At 33.9% G+C, this 16,593-nt stretch overlaps 2 protein-coding genes across 8 annotated transcripts; both read left to right on the top strand.

The window, feature by feature from the left end:
• Positions 1-1,357: 1,357 nt before the first annotated feature.
• LOC106672659 (spindle and kinetochore-associated protein 1-like) lies at positions 1,358-3,639 on the top strand. 2 transcript variants are annotated; one of them, XM_014404245.2, is made up of 6 exons: positions 1,358-1,521; positions 2,459-2,651; positions 2,709-2,810; positions 2,872-3,116; positions 3,189-3,361; positions 3,420-3,639. In XM_014404245.2, the coding sequence occupies exons 2-6, from the start codon at positions 2,466-2,468 to the stop codon at positions 3,569-3,571; spliced, it is 858 nt and encodes a 285-aa protein (XP_014259731.1). In that variant the 5' UTR covers positions 1,358-1,521; positions 2,459-2,465; the 3' UTR covers positions 3,572-3,639. The 2 variants fall into 2 exon arrangements, with proteins under 2 accessions (XP_014259731.1, XP_024085075.1); XM_024229307.1 differs by lacking the exon at positions 1,358-1,521 and adding an exon at positions 1,620-1,752.
• Positions 3,640-5,386: 1,747 nt separating this feature from the next.
• Positions 5,387-14,192, top strand: LOC106672697 (TELO2-interacting protein 1 homolog). 6 transcript variants are annotated; one of them, XM_014404315.2, is made up of 17 exons: positions 5,387-5,913; positions 6,063-6,287; positions 6,350-6,483; positions 6,560-6,737; positions 8,003-8,174; positions 8,238-8,545; positions 9,772-9,980; positions 10,039-10,221; positions 10,287-10,502; positions 12,184-12,332; positions 12,393-12,528; positions 12,601-12,806; positions 12,870-13,105; positions 13,175-13,522; positions 13,587-13,815; positions 13,869-13,997; positions 14,060-14,192. In XM_014404315.2, the coding sequence occupies exons 1-17, from the start codon at positions 5,891-5,893 to the stop codon at positions 14,129-14,131; spliced, it is 3,153 nt and encodes a 1,050-aa protein (XP_014259801.1). In that variant the 5' UTR covers positions 5,387-5,890; the 3' UTR covers positions 14,132-14,192. The 6 variants fall into 6 exon arrangements, with proteins under 6 accessions (XP_014259801.1, XP_014259807.1, XP_014259806.1 ...); XM_014404321.2 differs by having other exon boundaries at positions 5,388-5,913; positions 6,055-6,287; XM_014404320.2 differs by having other exon boundaries at positions 5,388-5,996.
• Positions 14,193-16,593: the final 2,401 nt, after the last annotated feature.

Raw genomic sequence — 16,593 nt, 5'->3', positions numbered from 1 at the left:
AGTATACCTTTGCTGAATGTGAAAGTGCGTGGATAAGTTGTCCTGCCTTTTCACCTATTTAAGTTATTTACTGTAGTGTAGTACAGTCTACACTGTAGAGTCGAACCACACTCCCAAATAACACAATTTGGTTACTTCTTCTAATCATTCTCCCCATAGGAAAACAGAGACAGGGTTCCCTGAGTGCTGTTTTTTGTTACATAAAGCAGTTTTGACTTTTGGGAGTTAAATAATTTATTGTCGCATGCCCATTTCTCCAACTTGTACAATGTCTAATTTGTTGTTATTTGAAGCATTTTTCACATTCATCTGATATTTTAAGAAGTAAATCATTGGCAAAAACAGAGACTTCAGCTGAGTATACAGCCTCACAAGATACATTATCCCCTCCTATATATGTTTGATATGTAATGAGGGGCTGACTATAAAACATTCTTACCACATGTTACTGCTATACCATGAGAAGAATAAAGTTCCAACCTGAGTCTTTGCATGAGATACTGGGCGATGGAAGCCCCTTATTTCCCTCTTTAAATTTTTAGAACGAATGAAGCTTATAAAAGAAATGTATTAGAAGAATTGTTTGTAGAATTGGTTTCGATAGGGGATGATCTTGGGGGCTTTTGGATTGTTCGGTTAGCATGCTTGGCAGGGGGGGGGTCGAATGGGTAACCTTGACAGAGATGGAAAATAAGAATGGACCTAAGACAGAACTCCGTGTAACTCAGGACTAAACAGGTTCCAACGAGAGAAAGGGACGAAGAGTGTGACTTACAAAAGACCAAGACCAGCGCAAATACACTATTTTCGAGAATTTCTTTTGTTCAGTGAATCCCCCACCACTCTTTACTATTAATAAATGAAATAGAACAGACTACATTTTCCTCGTGTTAAATATAATCTACCTACTCCTTAAAATGAACGAATGAGAGGAAGAAACACTGACGAAAATGATAAATACATTTTCGAAAAAGTGATTTTTAAAGAAAAATCGACATTGTCTGTGCGTACTTAATACGCTTAACGTTTTATGTATGCAATACAATAATAATAAAGTTTTGTGTTGAATGTTTTTGTGCATATGTATGCATTTTTTTAACACCCTCTGTAAACCGAATACTCCCCTAATTAGTTCAGTTTACTAAGAGAGCACAGTATATAGAAAAAAGTTCACTTTTACATATTCATATTCGAGTATACAAACCTTTAACTAAAATTGCTCCAAAGATGAAAAAAATTTAATATTTGTATAAAAAGTAAAAATATTTATGTACATGTAATTTTTTTCAATTATGGTTTATTATAATCGTTAGGAATTAGGATTACAGTAAACACATTTATAACATGAAATAACCTCCCGATCAAAAAAACCGCGGTAAAGTGGTGATAACATTCTTCGAGAGATTTCTTCAACATTTTATTCAACAAAAGACAAAATTTTGATTTCCTTTTACAAAATATTGATTTTTTGTGGTTAAAAATTTATATTGCAATTTCAGTGTAACTTTTACATTTAAACGTGTAAGTTGACGAATTTTCTTTATATTTTGTGCTTTATCTCACGCCTGTTTCCATATTTATTTTATTTATTTATTTTAAAGGAACAAATAGGGCTTTAAGCCCCTTTACAAATACATATTTATATTATTTGTACCTACAATCAGTTAAAGTCTCAAAATCTCACCAAATGAAGCTGCAGGTTCATCACTCCTCAGACCTCAAGAGAAAATCCTAAAATTTAATGTTGAAAGAGTAAGAAAATCAAAATTAGTGTTTTAGAGTGGTAGATTAATTAGATTAAATTATTACCATTTAAACTTAAATAGAAAATATAAAAAATAACGATTTATTTAAAAAAATTTCGAGTATGGAGACGAGAATTGGGACGTGATTCATTTGGGCTATAAAGGATGAGCCAATTAGCCAGAAATGTCTATTATAAAAACATTTACATCATGGATAGGGATAAAAAGAGTTGGCCACCTCGACCTGAGCAGATCTATTGCATTTTATTTTTTTATTACTCACTGGCCAGCTTCAGGTTATTAGTCAACCTCCATATCAATGCAGCTCTTTCTCGCCTAGTTGCAAGAATCTACACCTACATAGACCCTCACAAAAAACATAAAATGTTACATCGAAAGTATATTTTACTGATTTATTAATTTCTTTGCTGACTAAAATGTGTTTTGATTAGAGGAACTTTCTCGCAGAAATCAGTTGACTTTGTTACTCTTCTTTAAAGGGGCATTTCCCTGTATTACTGAAGTCTTCAAAGCCTTTGTGTTAAAAAAAACCTTTTTGTTTGCTGGTTTGGTCTGTCAGGTGTGTTTAATGCTTTTTGCTACTTTCAGTGGTAGGTTTTGTTAAAAATTCACCTCTCAGACCTCAACGAAAGTGTCGTTTGGACAATGTAATTTGTGAATTATTGAAAATAAATTGTGTTTTAACATTTTAGATTTAGAATGGAGGAGCTTATGGCCCAGGTGAATGAGTTGAAATTGGCCGTGGACATAATGGATGGATACAGGGATCCTTCGACAACAGCAAATCTGTTAAATCTCACCAAAAAAATAGACAACATGAAGATGCTCATAACAAAATACAAATCAGTGTTGAATGACGCGGTAAAGAAACTCGAAGAAGATAAAGTATGTTTTTGTCTAATAATGCATAGCATTAGGTTAATGATTTTTATTTTGAAATAGATAGTAGTGCATAAGCTCGACGAATTGGATAAAAGGATGGAGTATGTGATCAATACATTTCCAAAGGAACTACTCACCCAGGAGGTCAATTATCCTCAACAGGTTTGATAATCTATCTTCTAATTCTATTTACTTGTTTTAATTGTTTATATAATTATTTCAGGAATCAAAATATGATTACATGAATCAGCAGCTACTCAGCTTGTCGCCTATTAATCCATTGGAACAAACTGACATGTCACAGAAGGAGAATATGAGAATGTTTGATACTGGAGTATCAAAACCACCTGAAAATAAATTGGTATTGACTTGCTTAGAAAAGTCGAATATACCGACACCTGAACCGAGAAGGGACCTTGAGGCTTCTGTTAATTATGTCACAAACCATGAATTTAGCCAAGTTCCACAGTGCGTCACTTGTCAAAAACATTATTAAACCTTTATTAAAAGCGCTAAACCTGCAATGAAATTTAATTTCAGGTATATGAAAGGTCGATTGAAATTGTCGGATATCAACAGATTTATCGACATTTACAATAACGTTTTGAACAAGAAAAATGCACTTTTAACCAAACCTAAAAAAATGGTGAAAACCAAGCAAGAAATGGAGCAGTGTGCAATATGGAAGCAACAAATGAGTAACACACTAACAGGTAATGGTGTAAAATAACATGAAACAAAGTCCAACTTTTAATACTTCCAAATTTTCAGATAATTACTTTTGCACGTTGAAAGACTTTGACACACAAGGGAAAATCAAACTTGGTAAAAAAGATTTTTCGATCTTAACAATACTGAGGCATTTGAAGAGAATCAGGGAAGTTAGAGAAAAAAGTGTAACATTTTATGCAGCTTGTTTCTAATTTCTTCTTTATTGTACATATTATTCTATAACAAAAAAAGGTGTAAATAAAGTTTATATTTAACAGTACTACATTTATAAAAAGTATATTTGTCTAATTTTAATAATCCTCTCTGTCAACTCATAGAATAAGAGTCATCTTCATCCAATTAAGAATAGGCCATGCTAAGTTGAAAGTGTCCTGTATGCAGAGAAAAGTTGCTCGATGTATCCCCTCTAATTGAAGGGTGCAATTCCTTGGCTGTATATAACGAGGCCATAGGAATGCCACCTGTTATGAGAAATGTGCTTGATCATGGCAACGGGTATCTGGGTCCCTTGTTTTGATTCTTGGAGGAAATGTGTTGAGAGAATGTATTTAATAGTGTGAATGTGCAGTGTGAGAGGGCCGATGATAGAATATTGATTCCATCGATCCCTAATTAGGTTAATGATATAATAAGGGTGATAATTCCAAATAATTTATTTAGCACTATTTTTCACTTTCCTTGGGTTCTCAATGTGCTCATTGCCTTCAAATTGCTTGTCATTAGTACTGATCTTAAACCAAGGGATCATATTTCATCCTGTATTAATGTTTTCAGCACCCTTAACATTCTTAGGACAAGAATGAATGAAGAAAAATGCACTCAGTGAACGTTTACGCTGAAAAAGCAATCTTGCCCTCCATTGTACATCAACAAAAAGATACCAGTTTCCATTCAAGTCAAATACCTGGGACTATATCTCGACAGCAGACTAACATGGAATCCCCACACAAGACTTAAAAAACAACAACTTACTTGGACTACTACGAAGACTTCTAAGACCGAAATCGACTTTGACAATTAAGACAAAGCTAACGCTGTACAAGACTTTACTAAGACCAGTATGGACATAGAAACTGGAACTGTAGGGTAATGCCAAGCCTTCCAATATCCTGTGCATCCAGTCCTTCCAATCGAATGTCCTTAGACAAATTGTCAGAGCACCTTATTATGACACTATCCTCACTATCAACAAAGACCTCAACATTACTGTTGATAACGAACTTATCGGATCCAGATTCCAAACCTTCCAATCTTTTGAACCATCCTAACCATACCTTGACCCCTAATCATACACACTAAGTGCCAGTAATGGCTGGCTCCTCAAAGCGTGTGTACTACTGGTGCAGTGCTGGCATTAATGCTGTTGTGTTGTGTGATACATTAATCATGTGTACATATTTGTATAGTATACTATCATGTATAGGTGACAAAAAAAAATTCATTATCCAAACCCACCAATCATATCCCAAGCCTTCAACACTCTTCTAAGCCTTTAGCCTTATCATTCAGAATTGCAGGGTCATGACTATGGAATTTGCTTCCCCGGGAAGTATGTCCTGCTTCCTCGTCGGAGTTTTTGAAAACGGCATGAATCATCTTTTCTTTTTTCTTTTTCCACTTTCTTCTTTTCTTACATACGTGGTTCGGTTATAAATAATATGTTTTAAAGAATATATTATTGTCATTATTGTTTTGTATTCCAATTAATTATTCTTTTTATCTAAGGTTTTTGTTGAGGTGAAAAATTAGTGTCACGAGCAGTACCCCTAGCTGGAGGTTGTGGGTTCAAATACTGCTCGTGACACTAAGTTATTATGTTTATAAAACTTAATTTATTTCTAATGTAAGTACATGTAAAGGGCTTAAAGCCCTATTTGTACCTTTAAAATAAATAATTAAAATTAACAAAGAATTAATGTTATGCATGAAGGTGTGATGGTGTATTTTATTTTATTTTTTTGTTGAACTTTTACACCAGTTTTCTTTTAAAGGTTACAGATCAACACTCCGCTTTTCTTCAGTATTCTATCCTATGTGAGGACATTATGTGTGCATAAACATAAATAATGCTAGCTTTGGCTCTTATCATAAATTTGCCAGTGCATTGAAGCCTTCCTTCTTATGCTGTAACATCACGTGTTACCTACTAGTCAACAAATCTAGAGACTTGGTCAATTTTTGAGATTGGTATTTTAATAATTCTGTTCTTTACTTTTACACAAATGTCATTGCTCTCTATAATTATTTATAAACTTTGAAAATACCAATATTTGGATTTTTCGATTTTAATCAACGATTTATTAAAGAGTTTTAACTGTTTGTAAAGGACTCTTCATCGGGTTTATATTTATAAAGTCAGTAGCTTAGATTTGTCTGTATAACTAATGTCAAAATGGACCGTTAAATTAAAATTAAAAATTTAATCTTGTTTCCTTCAAAATTTAACTTAAATCAGTGATGTTAGTTCAAATTTTATTACACTTAGTCTATTGCAGTGGTTAAATGACCAAATGAACTCACAAAATGTTCCTAGGTAAAGATATCACAATCGTTCTTTATTTAACAAAAATTTCAATATATCATTCAGGAAATTGATACAAATGTGAATTCATGCTGGTAAGGAAATGTGTTGAATTATAAATTTAAAATATTGAAATGTAAGACAGATTTTTAGGAATTTAGAATGTCAACTATGGAAGAGCTTAGCCTAGAGGAGAGGCTCAGGTTCCACAAGACTTTCAAAACTTTGAAATCGGCTTGTGACAAGATCGCGCTGAGCCCCAATAAGCAGTCCTGCAAGGAATTGAACTCGGCGTTGAAGGGGCTTGATCCTGCAATGATATCCCAGTTCAAAAGCTATATATTCTTTCCAATTTTTATTCACCTTGGGAATAAAAAGGCGCAAAAGTAAGTTAAAAACAGGAGGCAAAAAGTGTGTGGTCTTAATTTTTTATTTATTTATTGTAAAGGAGAGAAACTGTCTGCCACTTGCTTGACTCCCTTCAAGCTGTCTTGGAAATGACATTAGTCGAGGAGAGTTCACACTTTTGGCGAATTTTCTCATTAATACTCCTGCAATTAGATGATTCAAAACCGGAAACTTGTGAGTCTCTACTTTATTACTCTGTACATTATTGTAATATAATTTATATATGGAATTTTTTTTCTTTTGTTGTTAGTGTTGGAACTACCAGAAGAGTTAAAATTAATGGTTGTGAAATGTTTAAACACGTTGCTAAACAAAACTTCGAAGACTGTTCTTGAGGACGTTTACTCTAGAAATTATTATCCAAAAATAAGCATAGCCATGTACAGCTGCATACAAATAGCAAAAAGTGAAAAATTTATTACTTTAAGGTAAGCTCCAATATTACTAAGAAGAAAGGAAAAAAAAACATTTAGTCAACTATTATAACTATTAATACAATATTATGCTTTTTTTAAGTGTGCAAAATAAGCATAATGTAGACTTACTTAATTAATTATACACAATTTTTTCAAAATGAAAAATTTGTGTCAGGCGGGATTTGAACCCACGACTTTCAGCTAAATGTGCCGCTGTGGAGATCAGTAACTGATAAAGCAATTTAAAAAAAAATTAAACTTTTTACATTTTTTGTAAAGTCAATCTTACTGTTTTACAAATACAAATAAATGAAAAACCTAAATTAAAAAGTACAAAATTAAATCAAAACCGTGAATCAAAATGACAAAACTAAAGATTTAAATTAAAATAAAACAAATTGTTTGAAGCTATAAATAACTTAAAAATACTTTTGGACCAAACCATTATAAAAAAACAAAACAAATTCTCCAACTAAAAATTGGCGGTATCTACAGGCTGCTTATCGCCTCTTCATTTGTCAATCATATTTTCCCAAGTGCTGCATTTCTAAATTCGTTAAGGCCTGGGTACATGCAGAGGAAGTGGAGAGTGTCTTCCGCATTTGTGTTGCACATCAAACACTTGATCTGTCTGCCTATCTTCATCATAGGGTCTGATGTTAAGGTTTAGTGATTCTGCCTTAAAACTGAATTCCACATTGTTCTTTAGTCTTGCACATCTAGTCAACTTCCAGTACAACTCAAGTGTGTTGGTCAGTTGGCCGTCTTGAAATTTGTTAGTTTCTTGTTGGTGAATTAAAAAAAAAAAAAAATGCCTTCCATCCATCTGTGCAAGGAGGTCCAGGATATCGTAATTCCTTGCCAAATATGTATGGCCAGACATGAGAAATTGTCTGCCAAAATGTGTTTTCTTTTTTACATTCTACTGTCAAATTTTTTGGAATGCTGGTCATGGAAGTCATCTTTATTATGTAAATAAGGTGGAGATTCATCATCTAGGCATGGCACATCCAGCTCAGTCTCAAGGTGGAAAATCTATTAAGGCGTGTTATGAGGCGATTAAAAAGTTTTCTGATAAAATATACAGAACACCTTCTGCTGCTTCTCACATCTGAACTGTGTAACATAAAATAGACTAGATGACCACCCTGAATATGGCAGGTAACCTTTGCTCTCTAAGGCACAACTCTACTGCCAGACGTCCTCTTTCCAATAGAATTTACTGCAATAGTACAAACATTATGATCTATTAAATATTTAACTATGGTGTTTTTTAGGCTAGAAGCTTTGCAATGCTTGTTGACTTTTATACAAGCACATGAAAAGTACCAAGATCCCGACTTTAAAGAACGTGTTGCGAGCATCATAATGCTGATGGTGCCTGGCATTATGTCAGTTTGCATTGAAGTCGTAACAAATTCTATAACGCAAAATCACAAATTGATTTTGGTAAATTGTGTACTTTGGATGTATATTTGATTTTGCTTGTCTTTAACGTAAAATTGTTTTCAGATCGCCATCCAGATATGGGGCAGGACGATTGGACTTGTTATGGAAGACAGCTTGTTGTACGGCCCGATTCCTAAGGTCTTCAAAATGAACCCAAACACAAAGCCAATTGATCAGCTCAAACCAAACACCCCGGAGGATATGAAAATGATCATCAACGGCCAGAAAAGGGACAAAAATTGGCTAGAAACAACTGGGAAAATGTTGTCAAAAGTAGTGGTGGTCATGGTTCAGCAAATGCAGCATGAGAATTGGAGAGTTCGTAAAAAGCTGGTCTTGGAAATCGATTACATTCTTTCCGAAGCTTCTAGGTATAAAATTATGATAATATGAGATCGTGAGGTGCAGTCTGGTGTGACGTCGGTTTTAGAAAAACATTTTCTTTATCTTTATTGAGATCGTCTTCAGGGCCTAGGATTTATAAATATTGTTTAAATTTTACAAATACATGTAGGATGTGGAAAAAAAACGGATTTATACAATGCTAGAAAAAAAATAATTTATACAATGCTAGAAAATTTTAGATTAAAAAAATGAATTTATACAATGCTAGAAATTTTTTTAAATATTTTTTTATTTATTTTTTAAAAATATTTTTTTTTGATTAAAAAGTTTTTATTGAGTACTAATACTTTGATTCAATCTAAAACAAAAAATGTTCAGCATTGTATAAATTCATTTTTTTTTAAATCTACAATTTTCTAGCATTGTATAATTTTTTTTTCACATCCACATGTATTTGTAAAATTTAAACAATGTTTATAAATAGAAATGATGAATGATGAAGTGAGTGTGGTGTTCAATTCTTTTTAAAAAGATAGTTCCTACTCACAGTAAGTTGTTTTGCAACGATCGTAAAAGTTGTAAAAGTCCTTCAACCTGATGATGAGCTAAAGTGCTCGAAATCCAGATTGTTGCAAAATAACTTTCTGTGAGTAGGAACTATCTTTCTTTTTAAAAAGGAATGTTTATAAATCCCAGGCCCTGAAGATGATTTCAATAAAGATTGAAACTAAATTCACTAATTTAGTGGTCCGCTTGACCAATTAATACATTACAATTAATTGGTCAAGCGGACCACGAAATTAGTGAATTTAATGAATTAACTGAAGTACACTTCACTAAAGCTCTCCGTCGCCATTTCAATTGTCATCGAGAGTCCAAACCGATTACACGACATTTGAAAAATGGCAAAAGGAGGGAAAACTCATAAGGTGGGGTTGAGATGGGGAGTTGATGTCCGAGTGGATCGAGGTCACGATAGCTCAGATGGTAGAGCAGCGGTGTATTTAGCCGAAGGTCGTGGGTTCGAATCCCCCTCGTGCCATTAGCTTTTTTTCATCTCAACTAAAAACCTTAATTAATTGTAGATTGAAACATTGGCACGATGAAGAAAATGTTTTTCTAAAATCTACGTCACACCAGACTGCACCTCACAATCTCCAAATAATCATTGGCTAAAGGTCACTAAACACACATGTATAAAATTATTTTAAAAAATTCAATGAGTTTTAATTTTTAAATTATTGATGTTTAGGTCAATGGTTTCCTCTCTGAATTTTCTTATTGACACTCTTATAATATTATCACAAGATGAACATATAGAAGTTGTAAAGGCTAGTAAAAGAGTAATAGAACAATTTTCAACAAAATGTGATGCAAATAAAGAAAGAAAACTTATGGAAATTATTGAAGAATGTTTATATGCTCTACTAACTAGATTGCCTAGAATCCTTCGGGGTGTTGGTGCGTATTAAGTATGTATGTGTTTTGTTTGTGTTTGAAACATTTTTTCTCCTGACAGATTTGAGTATTAAGGAAAGCCATCTTCAGCTTCTAAGTGGCTATTTTGATCTGCTCGGGTCCAAAACCCTTCAGAAGATAACGAATTCAGTCCAACATCTGTCCAGACTTCTCAGGAGCTTGCAAATTGCAGCCACACTTGAATGCAACATGATCTCTTTGCTTGAAGAAATGGCGATCCGAGGTATTACGGTTCTTAAATTCAGGATTAAAAAAAAATTATTTTCTTATTTTCACTTGTAATTTTAGAGGTTGATGAAGAGTCGAATATTAAAGACAGCGTTTGGAAACAACTAAAATACGCCAGTACACCAAAATGCCAACTCTGCCTGGAAAATGTATGCAAGAAATTAGTGGAATATGCCGACATGTCTGTGATTGTTCATAGTTTACTTGATGAGTTCAACTCTAGCACTCAATATAGAAAAGAAATCATTCTTATCCTCCACTACATGTTATCAACAGGTATGTAATAAATTATATGAAAGTAATTAATTTTTTCTCGACAAAATTTTGAATTGGTTTTTAAAAATGTGATTTCATAGTGGCTAAATTCAAACACATACATTTAGTAAAAAAAGTCTGTATATGTTTTCAGTACATCATATTGAGGTTTAAATAAAATGGTAAAATTTGTAATGAATTTACATGCAAAACCTTTTTTTCTTTAATTGTTCCTAAGTTTAAATAATAAACATGAAAGTTATAATTAACCTGAAGAAAAAAGTTCACATACAGTGCAAAACATGCAACAAAATTAATTAACATATGAAATTTATCTCTTTATCCTTCTTTATTTTTGAGCACTTCAAGAAGTCTGTTTTTCTTCTTTGACAGCTTCAATCAAGTGAAGTTTATTTTTATTCCATTTAGCTTTCAGTCTTATCTTCAACCTTCTTCATTTCTTCCCAGAGATTTTCAATGGGGTTAAAATTCGGTGATTGTAGGGGTGTTTTTAGTTGGCAGGGAGCATTTTACAATAACCACTCCTCGGTTTTGTTAGCACCATGTTTCAGGTCATTGGTCCCCCAAATCTTATGGGAAAATAGTAAAGTCGAAGTTTCAGGGCACTGGGGTTTAAATTTAGATGTCTATGAGATATCTACACTGATTGACAAAATAAATGCACCACCTTTAAATTTTAAAATTTTAATGTACGTAAGTTTATTCATATTTGGCATACAAAAATTAGGCTTGGTTGTAAAAATTAAGACATTTTTCTAAAAAAACAAATATCGAGTACAAAAAAAAAACTTTTTTGGCCATCTTTAATACAGAGTATTTCCACTACCATTCCTTGAAAAGATTTCTGGTAAAATCCTGAGGAATTCTTTCCCATTCATCAAGAACAGTTATTTACTACTCTTCTAGGATATTCAGACCTGGGTTTCGCCATTATACTCGTCGCTTATGTTAGTCTCAAATGTGTTAATTGGGTTTAAATCTGGAATTCAAGCTGGTCATACCAAGTACTCAGTTCCAACCTAATTCAGGTAGTCATCCACATTGAGCTCTATGGGACCTGGTATTATCCTGCATTAACAAGAACCTCTCGCTGATGTGGGGGAAGGCAAATAGCACTTGATCTTCAATTATATCTTGTAAGTACCTCTGTGAGTTAGAGATCTTCCTTCACAACAACCAATTCAATGCGGGCATCCAAGAAAATGCCACCGCAGAACCATACAGCGTAGGGTGTATCTTTCTCCTGAGCATATACATATGAAAGCCCGTTTAAAGATTTGAGGCCAACTCTCACCTCATCTGTACAAAGAACTCGTCTCCCATCTTCCAATGTCCAATACACGTATTTCCGTGCGAATTGAAGCATGGCCATTTTCTGTGCTGTGGTAAGAAGTCTATGAGCCGGGTGCCGGGTCATGGGGTTATTTTCATTGAGCCTTCTTATTACAGTCCTGGAGAAAATTGTTGAAACATTTTGGACTTATCAGATTTCTTATCTCAATTGCCATAATGATGAATTTCATAGAGTCTGATGAATCTATTGTTTCGCTCATCTGTAGGCATAATTTTACGGACAATGCAATATATTAATTTACCTTTGATTAGCAGGTTTGACTTTTTTTTTTTTTTTTACAAAGCTTTGCTGAATATTATATTAAAGTTTAGCTCATTAATATTGTAGAAAATCCAGGAACTTACAGTGAAAAAGAGGATCTTTTGCGAAACATATTAATAACAATAATGGAACCTTTGTTGGCTTGGAAATTGCCAGTCACTGTAGGAAAAGATGGAGCGGAAACTAGGGCTGAAGCACAAGCGAACGTCATTCAAGTACACTTAAATAAACTTTATTACCGTTGTGGCTGGCTTTATAGAAAATTTTATTTTCAGACCTGCTTGCTGACAGAATGTGTGGCAACAATAGCAACAGCCCTAGGAAAAGATGCTTTTGCACCTCTTATACTTCGTTGTCTCTACCCACTGCTGGAGAGTGCAGGAAGTCCTCTTTTTGCGATATCCATTGCAGGTCTGGCACATTCATTACTTTGTATCAATTGATATTTTTTATTTTCAAGTCAAATAATAAATTTTTTTGCAGGTTTGAAATCTGTGAACCGTATAGCTAGTTTGTACGGTGGAGGTGTTGGCGATTTGGTGGCGCAAAATGTCGACTACCTTTCCCATCATGTGACAGTAAATTTAAAATATGTTGAAAAAAATCCAAAAGTGCTGTCAGTACTTTCAGTCATTATGAAACATTCTACGATTGATGTGTTACCTTCTCTATACGATATTGTTAATGATGTTGGTTTCTATCCCCCCCCCCCAACTAACATTTTCATGTGTTTAAATGTTTTTTTTCCATAGGTCTTAGTCCAGAGTTGTGACACGTTTCAAGAAGTAAATTGCTTAGCGTTCCTTCACGTTTTTCACACTTTTGTATCTTGCTTATTAGAATGGTTAAAAAACAAGGCACCTTACAAAAAAGTAGATACAGAAATAAATTTAGTAGCAGAAAGACCATCGCTCTGTGAAGAACTTTTAGAGTATCACAAGGCAATGCATGATTCAGAGGCTTGGATGAGGCCAGATGAAAACATCCAGTATGCATTTTTACAAAATAAATTCATAACATCAAATAAATTTATTTGTGATTGTTTTTTAAAATGCAGAAATGAAAATATCACAGTAGAAGAAATGACAAAAGGTCGTGAAACAGAGGAAAAAATAAAACCCCCTGACTATGTCAAATTTACCATAGACATTTTGAAAAGGAGTCTGCACTTCCTTCCATCAAAAGACAAGCAGCAACAGATTATCGTATTGCAGATCCTGGAAAAGGGGATTTTGATCCTGTCACCTTGGGAGGACGATCTTCTTCCGATAACATACAAAATCTGGTCTCCCCTCGTCACTAGGTTTAGCTACAGGAATAGCCCTTTAATAATCCACAGGGCTTTCGTCCTTTTAACAACCTTGGGAAATACTTCCAAAGACTTCGTCAGAGCCCAGACGTTAAAGTAAGTATTTTTAAAATTGTGCCAGGAAATTTGCCAATTTCTACATTGCTTATAATCGTTTCAGAGAAGTGATGCCTTCATTGTGTAAAGTATTAAGCGACAGCGCTGAGAAAAGTAAAAATGAGAAGTCAACAGGTTCGTACGTGCTTTCGCAACAGTATAAATTGCAGCTTGCACTTTTGAAAGACATCGGCACTCTGTGCGCTAATATGGATGTGTTGGGAAAGGAGCTCGAGTGTGTGCTCGATGCTTTAGACCTTTACCTGAGCAAATTTCAGCCCAAAGCCCTTCAGGTGAACAAAATTATCTTGTTATCTATTGTTTTTATTGCAAATTTCATTTACAGGAAGCCTGTCAATCATCTTATTTGAGAATCGCATTCAAAGAAGCTAATGTTGTATGGGTTCATTTGATGTCTATAAACCCCTATAATAGAAAAGTGGCGGCTTCTCATCAATTATTGACCTCATTTACGGTAATTTATATTTTGTCTTTAAATCCTATTTAAGAAAANATATAATACAAAAATATTTCCAGGTGAGAGGGAGGAATGTTGACATTCACGAATATAAGGACAACATTGATTCTATTTTGGGGAGAATTGTTTAAAATGCAGATTCGTAAAAAAAGTATGACAGTAAAATTTTTACATTTTATAATCTCTTATTGCATATTGTACAAATTAAATTTGTAAATATATTCTATTTAAAAGAAAAACATGTAAGACTTTGAACTAAAGTAAATAATTTTTTTAATATCTCAGGTACTCTAAACCAACATTCTCCTGTTGTTTGATCATTCCTGATAAAAAATAGTTTAATCCTTATTCCAAGTACAGTATAGGCTCACTAATTTTTACTAAATGGGACTGAGGCTGCTTGGATAAATAAAAATTAACAATAGCCAAATTACTGCAATAATGTAAAACAAATTTTTTTTTTCTTGGCAAAAAAAGGTAACCAAGGCACATAGCACATAGGTCTGTAGGGTAATGGAAAGGTGGATCAAGAACCTGTTGATAGGTGGCCCATAGGATCTGACTCGTACAAGAGAGGTCATTGCCACTTGATTAAAAATAGGCCATGAGGGATCGAAACACCGACACTTTGGCCAAAGCCTTTGTTTGGGTCTGACATGAACAGAAAGGTTGCTCAATGTGTCACATCTAGTTGAAGGGTTAATAACATTGTTCCATATAGAGTGTGTAGGAATGGCACACCGAAGAGAATTGTGATTGAGCTGGCAGTGAGTATCTGGGTACCCAATTCCGACTTTTGGAGAAAATAGGTTTGTTTTATTGAAACACTGATAGTTTAGTGACCCTAATGTGAATTTAGATTGGATGTATTTATTGGTATGTACGAGAGGGCTAATGGTATAATATGAGTATCTTATCAACCCTGAGTTAGGTGTAAAGGGTGATGGAGGAATATTGAGTACTTCACGACCCTAACTAAGTGGTGTGTAAATAAGAAAGTGGTTCAAAGTGGTCACAATCATAGTGATCTAACAGTAATTGAAGTGGTATATTAAACCTTAAATGTAATCAGAGTAAAAAATGCATCGTGTTTCCCAACTTTTACAGCCAAAGGATGTGCTTTTTTCTTCTATATTGTAAATATTAATTATTAAATTTTGCAAAAAAGTAACTTAGGAAAAGTTGTAGTGAATGAAGTTTCCTTTATAATGAACTTCTTGGAGGGGAGAGTTCGAGATTTTACTAGTAGTTTTTGGATTCAGGTGTACTGCAGCAAGAATCCTCTAGACATTCTTTTTTTTTTCAAATTATTTTATTTATAGCCTAAACATATTTATTTAGAAATCGTGAGATGCGGTCTGGTGTGATGTAGGTTTCAGAAAAACATTTTCTTTATCTATACATATTAGAAATGTCAACACAAAACGTTTTTTTTTCACACTGTCATAGTACTAACACTAATGCCAGTGCTACAACCGGAAGACATGCCAAGAGAAACCAGCCAGAAGTGTTAGGATGTATCAAGAAGTTGGTGTGAAAAGTTTGGAATGGATATGTTTGTTGACAAAAGGAATGTTGCGTTGTTGTGGATAGTAAAGTTAATGATGTAGTAAAGAGCTTTGACAATTTTTCTGGGAACATTTAATCAGAAGGATTGGATGCACTGGATAATTACATGGCTTGGCAAAACCACACAGTTCCAATCCTTATGTCGAAAGTGGTGGCAGTAAAGTCTTTTAAAAGGTTAGTTTAGTAATTTGTTTGAAGCTATGCGGAACAGTCAAGAATGAGGTAGTTTAGAAAAACACCTTTTTCATTTTTTTGCCGACATTTTGACCTTTATTCGGGTCATCTTCAGGACATAAGGTGTAGTGCTATTCTTGTGGTTAGTTTAGTGTTGATGGTCAAGATGGATTTCAGTCCTAGACATCTTCGTAGTTGCGTCTTGTGTTAAGTTGTCCCTTAAGTCTTGTGTGAAGATTCCAAGCCAGTTTGCTGTCTAGGTACAGTCCTAAGTATTTGATTTTTATTGAAATTGGATGTTGATGGGCAAGACTATTTTTTTAATATGAATGTACATTTTTACACTTGTATTAATGTTGTAATTACACTTGTACTTAATACTCTTGTATTCTAAATTGAATACATTTTTCTTCATTCAGTCTTGTCCTTCAGGTTTTGCACAAGTCTTGGTGAGTTCAAGCTGTTTTGGATGTAGGATGTAGTTGGATAGAATTTGAGATAGAGGACAAAATTGTAGTATCGTCCGCTGGTGGTGACATTGGCATTAGGGGAAATTATAAATGATGGGGTGAGTGTGGAGTTCAATCCTATTTAAAAAAGATGGTTCCTACTCACATTAAGAGTACATACTTAATGTGAGTAGGAACCATCATTTTTAAAAAGGATTGGCATTAGGGTATATAGATAAATGATAGGACCAAGAGTGCTCCCTTGTGGGACACCGACCTGTATGTGCCTTCCGAGAAATTGTCACACCTCACTCTGAAGCCTTTGAAGCAGCGATTGGTTAGATAGGATTTCATGATAAAGTAATTGGAGAGGAAGTGATTGATATTTATAAGTAAACAAG

The sequence above is a fragment of the Cimex lectularius genome, unplaced genomic scaffold (assembly GCF_000648675.2).
Source record: "Cimex lectularius strain Harlan isolate CLEC.00 unplaced genomic scaffold, Clec_2.1 scaffold385, whole genome shotgun sequence".
Classification (NCBI taxonomy): domain Eukaryota; kingdom Metazoa; phylum Arthropoda; class Insecta; order Hemiptera; family Cimicidae; genus Cimex; species Cimex lectularius.
The sequence above is the reverse complement of the archived record's forward strand: the minus strand, read 5'-3'. Positions and strand labels throughout refer to the sequence as shown.